Raw genomic sequence first — 17,578 nt, forward strand, 5'->3', positions numbered from 1 at the left:
AGCACGGTTGTCCACGGCGCTGAAATAGCGCTCGCGGTACGTGGTGAGCTACTGGAGCTCCCCTGACCTCAGTATATTTTTACTGTATTTATTTACTGTATATTTTATTCCATTTTTATTCTATTCTTATCTTAGGCAATTTGATTGTTTTGTTATTCTTATTCGTGACCTGTTCTGTCTAAATGTTTAATGTTGAGCGATTTGCAGTGTCAAATTTCCCTCTGGATAATAAAAGTATTCCCCCCCCCCTCCCCCCATGCAGCTATGATGCCTGAATTTCCCCAAGGGGATCAATAAAGGAATATCTTATCTTATTCTATTGAAAATGCACAAACATGAACCGCTGTCCTCATATTTTAGAAGATAACACTAAACGTTAAGTTTACTATCCAGGCTCCACTGCTTCGTGCAACAACTCACGCCTCGCGGAATTTCAGAGATTTCAATGGTTCAGTTTTCTGTTTCATTGGTGCAAACAGGCACTTTTAGTGGACTTATTGTTATTGGTGGTAACCAAATTTAAAATAAAAAAGTGTGGAACAGTCTGAATGTGGTGCTAAAGAAATGTCCAAATATGAGACAATTCAAACTGAATTATAAGGAAATGATGTTCACGAGGTACAGGGATGAGGAAGGTATTTGACATTCACAGGTGTTTACATTTTTATTAACAGGTGTTTACATTTTTATTTTATTTCTTTCATGTTTTACATATATAGTTTGTTTTGCATATATATATATTTGTTTTGTAAGGTTTTAAATTAGTACACTCATTTGAGCAGTGGAAAAGGGGTAGGATTAAATAAGTGTATACTTCTTCCTACTCCTTTTTGAACATGTAAATTGAGTCATGTTTTGCTTTTGTTTATTATAATTTTTTCATTTAATTTCTTGAGATCAATGATTTGTTTTGATTTTATATTGTCTGTATTTATTTACATGTTCGAAATAAAGATTTCAAATCAAATCAAACCAAAGCACTGGAGTTCAGTTGAAAACGGTGAGTAATGGGTTAATTCAGGCCCAAATTGTCCATCCCTGGAATAAAAACGAAGTACAACGTGACAATTCTCCAAGTCAGTTTTTATTCAAGCAGATTCCTGGTGATTATGATGCATAACATAAACTGTCGATTCATTTAACTTATAAAATAAAAAAGAATAATTTTGTAAAGTATTGAAGGGCACATAATATTCAGGGGGATCAGATCCGGCGCTGAACCCACAAGGCCCCGTCAGAACCAGCCGCCCTGCCTCCTGCGGTGCGGTGCTGCTGGTGTGTACGGTTCTGCTCCAGAACAATGACCCCTTTTTTCTTTCTTCTTCTTCTTTTTCTTCATTTTATTTTCCCTCCAAAATGTCCTGTTGATGTCATGAGGGTGGGGGGGGGGGGGGGGGCTTCTCAAAAAGCAGGATCAATCGCAAGCCAGCTACCTTCACAAACTATTCTCAAATACCTATTTTAAAAATCAAAATCAATGTGGATATTATAGTTCACTACATCATGGCACGTTAAAAACAACCCATACCCCGATCCATACTGAACCATCAATCACTCTCACGCGGCTTCCTTAAAATAAAAAATAAAGTTGGATTCAAAAGCGATCTGAACACAGCCTAAGTCTAAGTGAGTGCGTGGAGCTAGTTAACTAGCTAGCTGGCTGATCTGAACGCCTGTTATTTTTCTACAACGGAGTTCGGCGATTTGCCGAATCTGATTGGCCAGTGTAATTTCTGGTCATGTGACATGTACGCCCAATCGTGGGACCGCAAGTTTCTACACTGGTTAGGCTTAGGCGCTCGTTCGAAGTCGGTTAAGGTTAGAGTTTGTCTTAGAGCATGGCGATAAAACGCCTGCCCTGATTCCGACGGCTAAGCTTAGGCACTCTTTCGAAGTTGGTTAAGGTTAGGGTTAGGCGATAAAACGCCAGGTGCTTTGCAGGCTGTTCAACGCGGAAATGGGCAAAGACACAGCTCGTCACGCTATTGGGCGAACATGTCCAGAAACGTCAGTGGCCAATCAGATTCGCCGAACTCCGTTGTAGAAAATATAGACGCGATCTGAACACAGCCCCAGAGCTTTGTCTAAGTGAGTGAGTGGAGCTAGCTAGCTGGCTGAGAGATTCTGCTGGATGATCGCCCCACCCAACCTCTTCCCAGGTCCTTGCGTCCGTCTGTGGCGTCTGTTGTCGTGATGTGGCGTCGGTCGAGGTGAGGTCGGCTCACAGCGGGTGGCAAATCCCAGCCTAGTCGGTCTTTTTAGTAACAACCAGAACAGCTGAAGGCACCAAACCTGGACAGATAGAAGAAAGGAAAGTTACGTCTCAAATGGTAACCAGAGTAAAATTGTGAATGAAGCGAGAGTAGTCATCTGCGTACGAGGAGACTCGTGCGACGGGTTGAGTGGACTTTAAAGAAAACAAGGTGTTGGTTACTATGTGTCCCACAGTTCTCTGCATTTATGGGACAAGAATCCCGTCTGAAATGAGTGGTAGACAATTACCATGAATTAAACATAAGTCCTGTGTTGATGATCCACGGACACTGGTCAGCTCTCCATCAGAACCAGACTGGGGACGTTCGGGGACAGAGCTTTCAGTGTGGCAGCTCCCACCCTCTGGAACTCCCTCCCCGCAGAACTCAGTGTGGCAGCCCCCACCCTCTGGAACTCCCTCCCTGCAGAACTCAGTGTGGCAGCCCCCACCCTCTGGAACTCCCTCCCCGCCCCAACTCTGGACTCCTCAAAACCCACCTCTTCAACTTGGCCTTTAACCCCTAATTTCTCACTTTGTATGTTGTGTCTGTCCACTATGTTTGTTACTTTTGTTATTTCCCCTCCCCCTATGTAAAGCGACCTTGGGTCTTCTGAAAGGCGCTATATAAAACGAAGTTATTATTATTATTATTATAAGTAGGGATGTCCGATATTATCGGCCTACCAATATTATCGGCCGATATTAGCATTAAAATGTGATATCGGAAAATATCGGTATCTGTTTAAAAAAAATAAAAAATAAAAAACGATTTTTGTTTTTGTTTTTTTACATTTATACAACCTTTATTTACCCAGGCAAGCAAGTAAGAACAAATTCTGGTTTTATTTATTGTCAAAAGTATGCATAATGTTGTGTTAATTCCACAACAAGAGATATGTAATGTTAATTACCTGAAATTATTCCGTTTTTTGGGGGGAGAAACCCTGCATATATCGGTATTGGTTGATATCGGTATCGGAAATTAAGAGTTGGACAATATCGGTATAGGTAAAAAAGCCAATATCGAGCATGCTCACCTAACTCTCTGGTGGTTTCTCCATGCTCACCTAACTCTCTGAGGGGTTTCTCCGTGCTCACCTAACTCTCTGATGGTTTCTCCGTGCTCACCTAACTCTCTGATGGTTTCTCCGTGCTCACCTAACTCTCTGATGGTTTCTCCGTGCTCACCTAACTCTCTGATGGTTTCTCCGTGCTCACCTAACTCTCTGATGGTTTCTCCGTGCTCACCTAACTCTCTGAGGGTTTCTCCGTGCTCACCTAACTCTCTGGTGGTTTCCCCGTGCTCACCTAACTCTCTGATGGGTTTCTCCGTGCTCACCTAACTCTCTGATGGTTTCTCCGTGCTCACCTAACTCTCTGATGGTTTCCCCGTGCTCACCTAACTCTCTGGTGGTTTCCCCGTGCTCACCTAACTCTCTGATGGGTTTCTCCGTGCTCACCTAACTCTCTGATGGTTTCTCCGTGCTCACCTAACTCTCTGAGGGTTTCTCCGTGCTCACCTAACTCTCTGATGGTTTCTCCGTGCTCACCTAACTCTCTGAGGGGTTTCTCCGTGCTCACCTAACTCTCTGGTGGTTTCTCCGTGCTCACCTAACTCTCTGATGGTTTCTCCGTGCTCACCTAACTCTCTGATGGTTTCTCCGTGCTCACCTAACTCTCTGATGGTTTCTCCGTGCTCACCTAACTCTCTGATGGTTTCTCCGTGCTCACCTAACTCTCTGATGGTTTCCCCGTGCTCACCTAACTCTCTGATGGTTTCTCTCTGATGGTTTCTCCGTGCTCACCTAACTCTCTGATGGTTTCCCCGTGCTCACCTAACTCTCTGATGGTGTCTCCGTGCTCACCTAACTCTCTGATGGTTTCTCCGTGCTCACCTAACTCTCTGATGGTTTCTCCGTGCTCACCTAACTCTCTGATGGTGTCTCCGTGCTCACCTAACTCTCTGATGGTTTCTCCGTGCTCACCTAACTCTCTGATGGTTTCTCCGTGCTCACCTAACTCTGGTGGTTTCTCCGTGCTCACCTAACTCTCTGATGGTTTCTCCATGCTCACCTAACTCTCTGATGGTTTCTCCGTGCTCACCTAACTCTCTGATGGTTTCTCCGTGCTCACCTAACTCTCTGATGGGGTTTCTCCGTGCTCACCTAACTCTCTGATGGTTTCTCCGTGCTCACCTAACTCTCTGATGGTTTCTCCGTGCTCACCTAACTCTCTGATGGTTTCTCCGTGCTCACCTAACTCTCTGATGGTTTCTCCGTGCTCACCTAACTCTCTGATGGTTTCTCCGTGCTCACCTAACTGAAGTACTGTCATGACCGCGTGCCGCACACTGAAGTGAATGTCTCACAGTCTCTACTCTAGTTGACTTGACCTCCTACTCCCTCCTACTAAAACGAAAAAGCAAAAAAAAAACGCAAAAAAACGAACGCAAATAAAAAACGCAAAAAATGTTACGAACTAAAACTAAAACGAACGCAAAAAAAACAAAAAAAATAACACAAACATTTAAAAAGAACGCAAAAAAATTGAACGAACTAAAACTAAAACGAACGCAAAAAAAAAGAACGCAAAAAAAACGAACGCTAAAAAAACGAACGAACTAAAACGAAAACGAACTAAAACGAACGAAAAAAAAGCGAACGGGAAAAGAAACGAACGCAAAAAACGAACGCAAAAAAAGAACGCAAAAAAAACGAACTACCTAAAACGAACACAAAAAAAACGAACGCAAAAAAACGAACGCTAAAAAAACAAACTAACTAAAAGAGCGCAAAAAAAAATGAACGAACTAAAACTAAAACGAACTAAAACAAACGCAAAACAAACAAACGCAAAAAAAACTAACGCAAACAAATGAACGCTAAAAAAACGAACGAACTAAAACAAAAACGAACTAAAACGAAAACGAACGAAAAAAAAGCGAACAGTAAAAGAAACAAACGGCAAAAAACGAACGAAAAAAAACGAACGCAAAAAAAGAACGCAAAGGAAAATGAACGAACTAAAACGAAAACGAACTAAAACGAAAACGAAGGCAAAATAAACTAAGGCAAAAAAATGAACGCTAAAAAAACGAACGAACTAAAACTAAAACGAACTAAAACGAAAACGAATGAAAAAAAAGCGAACAGGAAAAGAAACAAACGGAAAAAAGGGACGCAAAAAAAAAAACGAACTAAAACGAACGCATAAAAACGATGGTGGTTTCTCCGTGCTCACGTAAGGAGGACAGTGTCAGAGGCCAAACGGCGCTACAGGGATAAAATTGAACTCCAGTTTGAACAAGCTGACTCTAGAGCTATGTGGCAGGGGCTCAAAACGATGACAGACTACAAAGGCGCCTCCCTCAAACTGAACAGTGACATCTCCTTAGCAAATGACCTCAATACCTTCTATGCAAGGTTTGATGCTGGTAATAACAACACCAGCTCACAAGCCACGGCAATGGGGGGGGGGGGGGGGGGTCGGCTGCTGATGGAGGCGCAGTGTTCAGGGTAACAGAGCATGAGGTGAGGCGGACCTTTAAAAAAAGTGAATATCAGGAAGGCAGCAGGTCCGGACGGCATCCCCGGCCGCGTCCTAAAAGTCTGTGCCGACCAACTGGCCCCAGTATTCACTGACATATTTAACCTGTCCTTAGAACAGGCTGTCATCCCCACCTGCCTGAAGAAGTCCACTATTATCCCTGTACCCAAAAAATCCAAGCCTGCTTGCCTCAACGACTACCGCCCTGTAGCTCTCACCTCCATAGCCATGAAGTGCTTTGAGAAGCTAGTAAAGGGCTACATCTGCTCCTCCCTCCCCATCAACATGGACCCCCTGCAATTTGCATACCGCCCCAACAGGTCCACGGAGGACGCCATAGCCCATGTGCTGCACACAGCAGCATCACACCTGGACAAGAGGCAGGGGAACTATGTGAGAATGCTATTCATCGACTACAGCTCGGCATTCAATACCATAGTCCCCTCCATACTCATAGCCAAGCTCAGGGACCTGGGCTTGAACTATGACCTCTGCCAGTGGGTCTTGGACTTCCTGACTGGCAGACCCCAGGTGGTGAGAGCAGGCAACTGCACCTCCTCATCCATCACCCTCAACATAGGGGCCCCCCAGGGCTGTGTTCTGAGTCCCCTCCTCTACTCCCTGTACACACACGACTGTGTGGCTCAGCGGAGTAGCAATACAATCATCAAATTTGCTGACGACACAGTGGTGGTGGGCCTGATCTCTGCCAACGACGAGAGGGCCTACCTGGAAGAGGTCAAGGTCCTGGCGGGATGGTGCCAGGAAAACAGCCTCTCCCTGAACGTCAGCAAAACAAAGGAGATGATTGTGGACTTCAGGAGGTCGGGGGTCAAGGACTACAGCCCCCTCAGCATCGACGGGGCACCGGTTGAGAGAGTCAACAGCTTTAAGTACCTCGGAGCCTACATATCCGAGGACTTGACATGGACCACACACATTGACAGTGTTGTGAAGAAGGCACGACAACGCCTCTACTTCCTCAGGCGCCTAAGGAAGTTCCAAGTCAGTCAGAAGATCCTTAAGAACTTCTACTCATGTACAATAGAGAGCATCTTGACCGGCAACATCACCTCCTGGTTTGGGAATAGCACTGCACAAGACCGTAGCAGACTACAAAGAGTGACACGTTCAGCCGAACGCACAATTGGAGGGGGGCTCCCCACCCTCCAGAACATTTACAACAAGCGTTGCAAGGGCAAGGCTAAGAGAATCATTAAAGACTCCAGTCACCCGAACAACTGCCTCTTTGAACTGCTGCGGTCAGGCAAGCGATACCGGAGTCTCAAGGCGAGCACAGAAAGACTCAGAAGAAGCTTCTATCCCCAGGCCATCAGGCTGCTAAACGAACAATGAATGAACACTACACAACAACAACCACCAAACGCACATAGCACACACATCCACACGCACACACTCACTTAAACAAACACACTGTAGCACCCACTCCACACACTTTATAGCACACACCCACTTTAAACAAACACACTGTAGCACCCACTCCCCACACTTTATATTTATTGATGAAGGATTGCACTACAACTCGTACACCTTACTGTAAATTGTACCTAAATTGTACCTCATCCCATTTCTGCTTTGCACTAGATAGTACTGTACATTAGTACACTGCATAGTATTGTATATTATATGGTAACTCAGAACATTGTACATATGTCTATACCGAACACTGTGACCTCTTTTTCTTCTTCTAAATTACACGTATACTATGTTTGATACTATCTTGTCTAGCACAGTCTCTGGAGCGTAACAGTAAGAAGCATTTTGTATGAAAGTATTCTGTACTTCTGTATGACAACTATTAAAGAAAGAAACTTGAAACTTAACTCTCTGATGGTTTCCCCGTGCTCACCTAACTCTGATGGTTTCTCCGTGCTCACCTAACTCTCTGATGGTTTCTCTGTGCTCACCTAACTCTCTGATGGTTTCCCCGTGCTCACCTAACTCTCTGATGGTTTCCCCGTGCTCACCTAACTCTCTGAGGGGTTTCCCCGTGCTCACCTAACTCTGATGGTTTCTCCATGCTCACCTAACTCTCTGATGGTTTCTCCGTGCTCACCTAACTCTCTGATGGTTTCCCCGTGCTCACCTAACTCTGATGGTTTCTCCGTGCTCACCTAACTCTCTGATGGTTTCCCCGTGCTCACCTAACTCTCTGATGGTTTCTCCGTGCTCACCTAACTCTCTGATGGTTTCTCCGTGCTCACCTAACTCTCTGATGGTTTCCCCGTGCTCACCTAACTCTCTGAGGGGTTTCTCCGTGCTCACCTAACTCTCTGATGGTTTCTCCGTGCTCACCTAACTCTCTGATGGTTTCTCCGTGCTCACCTAACTCTCTGATGGTTTCTCCGTGCTCACCTAACTCTCTGATGGTTTCTCCGTGCTCACCTAACTCTCTGATGGTTTCTCCGTGCTCACCTAACTCTCTGATGGTTTCTCCGTGCTCACCTAACTCTCTGATGGTTTCCCCGTGCTCACCTAACTCTCTGATGGTTTCTCCGTGCTCACCTAACTCTCTGATGGTTTCTCCGTGCTCACCTAACTCTCGGAGGGGTTTCTCTGTGCTCACCTAACTCTCTGATGGTTTCTCCGTGCTCACCTAACTCTCTGATGGTTTCTCCGTGCTCACCTAACTCTCTGATGGTTTCTCCGTGCTCACCTAACTCTCGGAGGGGTTTCTCCGTGCTCACCTAACTCTCGGAGGGGTTTCTCCGTGCTCACCTAACTCTCGGAGGGGCTTCTCCATGTCCAGCTCGCTGTAGACGTGGCGTGGGTACAGCGACAGCAGCGTGAAGTCCTGGCCCTCCGGCATGTTGCCGTTCATCTGGACGTAGACCCTCACCGCGGCCAGCGGCTCCTGGGCCTTGAAGACCTGCGTGATGGCCGAGCCGTCCAGCAACCGCATCTGGGGGGGGGGGGGGGGGGGGGAGAGGGAGGGGAGGGGGGAATGATACAAGGGTTGGTAAGTTGACTGTAGTCTGTTATGACCCTTGGCTAATTTATTGTGTACAATGTAGGGCTGGGCGATATGGCCAAAAATTAGGGATGCTCGATATTGGCTTTTTTACCGATACACCGATATTGTCCAACTCTTAATTTCCGATACCGATATCAACCGATATCAACCGATACCGATATATGCAGGGTTTCCCCCCCAAAAAACGGAATAATTTCAGGTAATTAACATTACTTATTACATGGCGTTTTAACATTCGCCGAAATGCTTGATTGTGATTGGTCAATAGCGCTCGTCAGAGGTCCGTTATTACTCGATAACGGACCTCTGCCGAGCAATAATGACCGCTGTTCGCAGCTGTAGCAATCAAGCCCACTGACACACTGCATCAGTGCAGCCAATCAGACACACCTGCCGGCGATGACAGCGCGGAGCGACAGAACAGAACTGCGTCTGCATTTGATCTCGTCTCGTCAATGGTGTAAAATGAATTAGGTATATTGTTAGTAAGTTAGCCATGTAATAAGCAGGATAATGTATAGCCTATACTCTGTCATTGTCGCAAAATAATTGACCTTCACTACATTTAGAACACCTCGGCGCTGCGCCTCGGTATTTTAAACTCCGTGTCGGTCAATTATTTTGCGACAATGACCTCGTCATACATTGTCCCTTACATATGTCTTGTTGTGGAATTAACATAATATTATGCATACTTTTGACAATAAATAAAATCAGAATTTGTTCTTACTTGCTTGCCTGGGTAAATAAACGTTATAGATTCTTTTTTTTTTTAAACCGATACCGATATTTTCCGATATCACATTTTAATGCCAATATCGGCCGATAATATCGGTAGTATAACGTTCCTACATCCTGGGCCATAGTAATGTCAATTTAGCAATACAATTTAAAAAGTTATAGCCCTGCAAAGAAGGTGAACATCTCCATAGGCTTACAGTGGTGGCAGACTGGCTATATTGATGGATATAAGTTATGGCAGGGAATGTGTTAACAATTGTGTGTATTGAGCCGTACTGTATTGTACCCATTCTGCAATCTGGTAATACAATTTTCATTCAATCACCGTGCAGGTTATTTTGGAAAGGGGCGATGTTTAGCATGGAATAGCGCACAAACTAAAGTATGTCGAGATGAACTGGTTAGTCAGTGTTGGACTATGAACAATGCCTGTCAAATGAGCCATACTATTGTCTCCATAGCTATAATACAGACACCGCAAACATCGCTAAAATGGTCAATAACACTGGCGCCATTGAGTAGAGATGGGAAAACAGCGTGGTGGTCAATGAGTTAAGAACAGTAGACTATTCGAAAATGATTTTGGTCAGTCATGCTCATCCCTAGTGGAGACCTACCTGTATCCTGCACTCAACGTACTCCTTCTTGGTGGGCGGTGGGCCCTGGATACTAGTGTCTGTTGGAGGGGAGGAGAGACCGGCACTGGAGGCTCCGCCTCCGACCTCGGCTCCGCCCCCTCCCTCACCTCCACCTCCGCCCCCTCCGAACTGGAACAACAGAGAAACCAGTTAGCTTTGAGAAAAGATATGACTAATATGGATATAATAGATATTAATAGATATAATATTGGATAAAATACAAACATTTTATAAGAACAAATCAGACACAAAATTTAAGTTCACCAATAGCTATATTAGCAAGCTTGCTTAGCTGGTTGATGCCAGCTAAGTGTGCACTTGCTAACATTAGCTTAAATAAACAAGAATCTAGTTTAAATTGAGCCTGACAGAATATTGCCAACCTTTGGATATAAAATATTGCAGTATTTTTTCCCCTTCAAAATAACTGAACTTTGGAACCCTATTTAACCCCTTTTGGGTAAGCTAGCATAAAGGGTAAGCTAGCATGAAGGGTAAGCTAGCATGAAGGGTAAGCTAGCATGAAGGGTAAGCTAGTATGAAGGGTAAGCTAACATGAAGGGTAAGATAGCATGAAGGGTAAGCTAGTATGAAGGGTAAGCTAGTATGAAGGGTAAGCTAGCATGAAGGGTAAGCTAGTATGAAGGGTAAGCTAGCATGAAGGGTAAGCTAGTATGAAGGGTAAGATAGCATGAAGGGTAAACTAGCATAAAGGGTAAGCTAGCATGAAGGGTAAGCTAACATGAAGGGTAAGCTAGCATGAAGGATTCCTATTCTTATTTCTGTGCGATACCATCATTTTAGCTCAACCAAGTTGAGCCTGAGAAAGATAGTAATATCTTGGTAATGTCAAATTATTTGATCAATTCGGCCAATTCCAATATTTTAATAGCGGCCCGATCACTAACGATGAAGCAGTTGAAAAGGGGATTGAAGGCGTGGATTTATTAATATTCACAGTATTCTGTTTGGTTTGGTCAAACAAGGAGCCTGGGAGACATACCTTTTGCGCTCTCTCCTCTCTGTCACGTGCAATCTTCTCTTTAACCCGTTGCCTGGCAGGAACAAACAATAACAACAATGGATGTTCCATTCAGGCTTAACACTTTCACTACCGCACTGCCAAATGGTTAACCCTTTCACTGCGACAATATGGAAGGTTAACCCTTTCACTGCCACACGACAAAGGGTTAACCCTTTCACTACCACACTACATAAGGTTAACTCTTTACTATCACACTACAGACGGTCTGTAGTGTGATAGTAAAGGGTTAACCTTATGTAGTGTGGTAGTGAAAGGGTTAAAACATAGTTCAGAGTTTTGGAACTGTAGTCCTATTTGCTCTTCCACAATCATGTTCCAACCCTAACCTTAACCACTGTTAACTTAAACTAACCCTAACCTTAACCACACTGTTACCTTAAACTAACCGTAACCCAAACTTTCTATCTTAAAGGAACACACTAACATTTTGGGAAATTAGCTTATTTGCCATCTACCCTGGAGTTAGACAAGATACATACCTTTTTCTTCTCTGCATGCAGTAGGAGTAGGAAGACGTTGGGAACTAGGCTAATGGAGGAACCTACTTCCAGTGACTGACGCTAAGCTAGGCTAACGGTGCACGTCTTCCTACTCCTACTGCATGCACAGAGAAGAAAAAGGTATGTATCTTGTCTAACTCCAGGGTAGATGGCAAATAAGCTCATTTCCCAAAATGTTGGAGTGTTCCTTTAAAAGGAACCAACTTTTGGGGAAATTAGCTTACCGTAATTGCCGGACTATAAGCCGCACCAGAATATAAGCTGCACCAGCTAGATATAGAAAGAAAAATAAATGTGTGCATATACAAGCCGCACCTGACTAAAAGCCGCACGTGTACTGTCCACTAGACACATGCGAGAGCGCCCCTGGTGGCCGTTCGCTGTAAAAATCCACAGATAAGCCGCAACGTTGTATAAGCCGCAGGGTTCAAAACATGGGTAAAAAGGTGCGGCTTATAGTCCAGCAATTACGGTACTTGCCATCTACCCTGGAGTAGCTATTAATACTGTTATTACTATTATCATTACTACGTGTGTACCCCCCCCCCCCCCCCCCCCCACCCATGCTGCTATGACACTTGAATATCCCCCCACGAGGGGATTAATGAAGCACTTCACTTACTTGGCCATCTTGTCCTCCATCTTCTCCCTCCTGCGCAGGTCGGCAATCTTCTTCATCTCGTCCTCCTGCAGCTTCTGTTTGATGTGCAGCAGCTCCTGACCGTGCTTCCTCCTCATCTTCTCGCGGTCCACCTCCTCCGCCCGCTCACGCTCCCTCCTCTCCGCCTGCTTCACCCGCATCAGCTCCTCTAGTCTGGAGACACACATTCACCATCATCAGCTCCTCTAGTCTGGAGACACACATTCACCATCATCAGCTCCTCCTCTAGTCTGGAGACACACATTCACCATCAGCTGCTCCTCTAGTCTGGAGACACACATTCACCATCATCAGCTCCTCCTCTAGTCTGGAGACACACATTCACCATCATCAGCTCCTCTAGTCTGGAGACACACATTCACCATCATCAGCTCCTCCTCTAGTCTGGAGACACACATTCACCATCATCAGCTCCTCCTCTAGTCTGGAGACACACATTCACCATCATCAGCTCCTCCTCTAGTCTGGAGACACACATTCACCATCATCAGCTCCTCCTCTAGTCTGGAGACACACATTCACCATCATCAGCTCCTCTAGTCTGGAGACACACATTCACCATCATCAGCTCCTCTAGTCTGGAGACAGACATTCACCATCATCAGCTCCTCCTCTAGTCTGGAGACACACATTCACCATCATCAGCTCCTCCTCTAGTCTGGAGACACACATTCACCATCATCAGCTCCTCCTCTAGTCTGGAGACACACATTCACCATCATCAGCTCCTCCTCTAGTCTGGAGACACACATTCACCATCATCAGCTCCTCCTCTAGTCTGGAGACACACATTCACCATCATCATCACCTCCTCTAGTCTGGAGACACACATTCACCATCATCACCTCCTCTAGTCTGGAGACACACATTCACCATCATCATCAGCTCCTCCTCTAGTCTGGAGACACACATTCACCATCATCATCAGCTCCTCCTCTAGTCTGGAGACACACATTCACCATCATCAGCTCCTCCTCTAGTCTGGAGACACACATTCACCCGCATCAGCTCCTCCTCTAGTCTGGAGACACACATTCACCATCATCAGCTCCTCTAGTCTGGAGACACACATTCACCATCATCAGCTCCTCCTCTAGTCTGGAGACACACATTCACCATCATCAGCTCCTCTAGTCTGGAGACACACATTCACCATCATCAGCTCCTCTAGTCTGGAGACACACATTCACCATCATCAGCTCCTCTAGTCTGGAGACAGACATTCACCATCATCAGCTCCTCCTCTAGTCTGGAGACACACATTCACCATCATCAGCTCCTCCTCTAGTCTGGAGACAGACATTCACCATCATCAGCTCCTCCTCTAGTCTGGAGACACACATTCACCATCATCAGCTCCTCCTCTAGTCTGGAGACACACATTCACCATCATCAGCTCCTCCTCTAGTCTGGAGACACACATTCACCATCATCAGCTCCTCCTCTAGTCTGGAGACACACATTCACCATCATCAGCTCCTCCTCTAGTCTGGAGACACACATTCACCATCATCATCAGCTCCTCCTCTAGTCTGGAGACACACATTCACCATCATCAGCTCCTCCTCTAGTCTGGAGACACACATTCACCATCATCATCAGCTTCTCTAGTCTGGAGACACACATTCACCATCATCATCAGCTCCTCCTCTAGTCTGGAGACACACGTTCACCATCATCAGCTCCTCCTCTAGTCTGGAGACACACATTCACCATCATCATCAGCTCCTCCTCTAGTCTGGAGACACACATTCACCATCATCATCAGCTCCTCCTCTAGTCTGGAGACACACATTCACCATCATCAGCTCCTCCTCTAGTCTGGAGACACACATTCACCATCATCATCAGCTTCTCTAGTCTGGAGACACACATTCACCATCATCATCAGCTCCTCTAGTCTGGAGACACACATTCACCATCATCAGCTCCTCCTCTAGTCTGGAGACACACATTCACCATCATCAGCTCCTCTAGTCTGGAGACACACGTTCACCATCATCAGCTCCTCCTCTAGTCTGGAGACACACATTCACCATCATCAGCTCCTCTAGTCTGGAGACACACGTTCACCATCATCAGCTCCTCCTCTAGTCTGGAGACACACGTTCACCATCATCAGCTCCTCCTCTAGTCTGGAGACACACATTCACCATCATCATCAGCTCCTCTAGTCTGGAGACACACATCCACCATCATCAGCTCCTCTAGTCTGGAGACACACATTCACCATCATCATCAGCTCCTCTAGTCTGGAGACACACATTCACCATCATCATCAGCTCCTCTAGTCTGGAGACACACATTCACCATCATCAGCTCCTCCTCTAGTCTGGAGACACACATTCACCATCATCAGCTCCTCCTCTAGTCTGGAGACACACATTCACCATCATCAGCTCCTCCTCTAGTCTGGAGACACACATTCACCATCATCAGCTCCTCCTCTAGTCTGGAGACACACATTCACCATCATCATCAGCTCCTCTAGTCTGGAGACACACATTCACCCGCATCAGCTCCTCTAGTCTGGAGACACACATTCACCATCATCATCACCTCCTCTAGTCTGGAGACACACATTCACCATCATCAGCTCCTCTAGTCTGGAGACACACATTCACCATCATCAGCTCCTCCTCTAGTCTGGAGACACACATTCACCATCATCAGCTCCTCTAGTCTGGAGACACACATTCACCATCATCATCACCTCCTCTAGTCTGGAGACACACATTCACCATCATCAGCTCCTCCTCTAGTCTGGAGACACACATTCACCATCATCAGCTCCTCCTCTAGTCTGGAGACACACATTCACCATCATCAGCTCCTCTAGTCTGGGGACACACATTCACCATCATCATCACCTCCTCTAGTCTGGAGACACACATTCACCATCATCAGCTCCTCCTCTAGTCTGGAGACACACATTCACCATCATCAGCTCCTCTAGTCTGGAGACACACATTCACCATCATCAGCTCCTCCTCTAGTCTGGAGACACACATTCACCATCATCAGCTCCTCTAGTCTGGAGACACACATTCACCATCATCAGCTCCTCCTCTAGTCTGGAGACACACATTCACCATCATCAGCTCCTCTAGTCTGGAGACACACATTCACCATCATCATCAGCTCCTCTAGTCTGGAGACACACATTCACCACCATCAGCTCCTCTAGTCTGGAGACACACATTCACCATCATCAGCTCCTCCTCTAGTCTGGAGACACACGTTCACCATCATCATCAGCTCCTCTAGTCTGGAGACACACATTCACCATCATCAGCTCCTCCTCTAGTCTGGAGACACACATTCACCATCATCAGCTGCTCCTCTAGTCTGGAGACACACATTCACCATCATCAGCTCCTCCTCTAGTCTGGAGACACACATTCATCACCATCATCAGCTCCTCCTCTAGTCTGGAGACACACATTCACCATCATCAGCTGCTCCTCTAGTCTGGAGACACACATTCACCATCATCAGCTCCTCCTCTAGTCTGGAGACCAGGGTTAGAAATTAACATTTTTTTTCAAGGGCTTTTTTTGCCCCCCTTAATTGATTTTCGGGGGCTTTTTTTTGTATTTCGGGGGCACTGAATTTTTATGATGAAAATTAACATAAGGATTATAAAACATTGTTGACACTTTTTTTTACAGTCTTCGTCCCTATGTTTGATAATGTAATGTTAATGTCTCCATATATAGGGCTCTACGCTAACCTTTTTCCCAAGGAGCACATGTGCTCCTAAATAAAATGTTAATAAATAAAATCTAAATAAAAATTTAGGAGCACACAAAGAAATTTAGGAGCACAGTGAAAATTGTTCAAGTAACAGAGTTTATTAACTATTTATCTCATGCATTATTATACTGTGCGTGTGCACACTATGAATTGAAAATGGGGGACCCTGATGTAAACAAGACGAAAGTCTTTCTCTGGTCTGCATCCCCTTAACTTGTGTGTATTGAGCTGTACTGTATTGTACCCATTCTGCAATCTGTTAATAAAGTTTTCAATCAATCAAACGCAAAGGATATCGGTTGTCAAGCTGCTTTTGTATGTTGTAGTGTTGTTATGATACCAACATTTTGACTTTGATACAGATAGGAAAGGTAATGGAATATATTATTAGATGACAGAACATTGAAAATTCTTTATACAATTATTTAATTCATTATGAAATAGAAATTCCGTTTTTGGGTGGAACGTTTGTTGCAAGGAGGGAGGAGGCGGGGACCGCTGCGTGTTACACACAACACGGAGAAATGGTCTAGACTCTAGCTGCTTCGGTGCGTCGTTAACGTTAACGTCGGAAGAAATTCCCCACTAAGCCCTAAATTCAGAGCAGAGCAGTATCCTAATGACTTTTATGCTTCAGTCGATAAGGTGTTTTGCGAATTCTGTCAACATACCGTGGGGACTGGACCCGCAAAAACACGTGCGAATATCACTTCAAAAGCCATGTCAGCCGGATTCCTCTCTTTCTCCTCGTCTCTCTTTTGCTCAAAATAAAAATGAATGGGCTTCATGGCTGGCTGATTTTTTTGCGTTGTCTGATTCTGAATGTATAACTTGCCTAAGCCGGTAACGTGACTTTGTTTTCGGGCGCTACTGTGATTGGACGTTTATGCGCCTTGTGTAATGTGGGACTATTATAACAGCGGAGCTGTTTTGTAATCGTCACTCGTCTCGAGTAAATGATTTTTCCGGGTGGCGCGCACACACATATTATTAGGGCCAAATACAAGGGAAATGCTCGCACTGTAGATCATATATATAATTATATATATAATTAGTAAACTGTCGGGGGCATTTTCTGCCCCCCTTAACTGATATTCGGGGGCATTTTGTCCATTTTCAAGGGCATTTTGCCCCGAGCCCCCGTTAATTTCGAACCCTGCTGGAGACACACATCCACCATCATCATCAGCTCCTCCTCTAGTCTGGAGACACACATTCACCATCATCAGCTCCTCTAGTCTGGAGACACACATCCACCATCATCATCAGCTCCTCCTCTAGTCTGGAGACACACATTCACCATCATCAGCTCCTCTAGTCTGGAGACACACATTCACCATCATCAGCTCCTCTAGTCTGGAGACACCAAGTTCACCATCATCAGCTCCTCCTCTAGTCTGGAGACACATTAGGGGTGGACGGTATGGTCTAAAATTTATATC

At 45.3% G+C, this 17,578-nt stretch overlaps 1 protein-coding gene across 4 annotated transcripts in view; it reads right to left on the reverse strand.

Moving 5' to 3' along the window:
- Positions 1–1,065: 1,065 nt before the first annotated feature.
- ubxn1 (UBX domain protein 1) overlaps positions 1,066–17,578 on the reverse strand; it is a 41,370-nt gene continuing 24,857 nt past the window's right edge. For all 4 annotated transcript variants that reach the window (XM_084331728.1, XM_084331727.1, XM_084331729.1 and 1 more), the window contains exons 6-10: positions 12,342–12,533; positions 11,178–11,229; positions 10,154–10,303; positions 8,540–8,723; positions 1,066–2,292 (exon numbers count right to left, since the gene is read on the reverse strand). In XM_084331728.1, the coding sequence (XP_084187854.1) occupies positions 2,246–2,292; positions 8,540–8,723; positions 10,154–10,303; positions 11,178–11,229; positions 12,342–12,533 (625 nt within the window). In that variant the 3' untranslated portion in view covers positions 1,066–2,245. The remainder of the gene's footprint in view (positions 2,293–8,539; positions 8,724–10,153; positions 10,304–11,177; positions 11,230–12,341; positions 12,534–17,578) is intronic.

The sequence above is a fragment of the Notolepis coatsorum genome, assembly GCF_963971535.1.
Source record: "Notolepis coatsorum genome assembly, chromosome: 16".
Lineage (NCBI taxonomy): Eukaryota > Metazoa > Chordata > Actinopteri > Aulopiformes > Paralepididae > Notolepis > Notolepis coatsorum.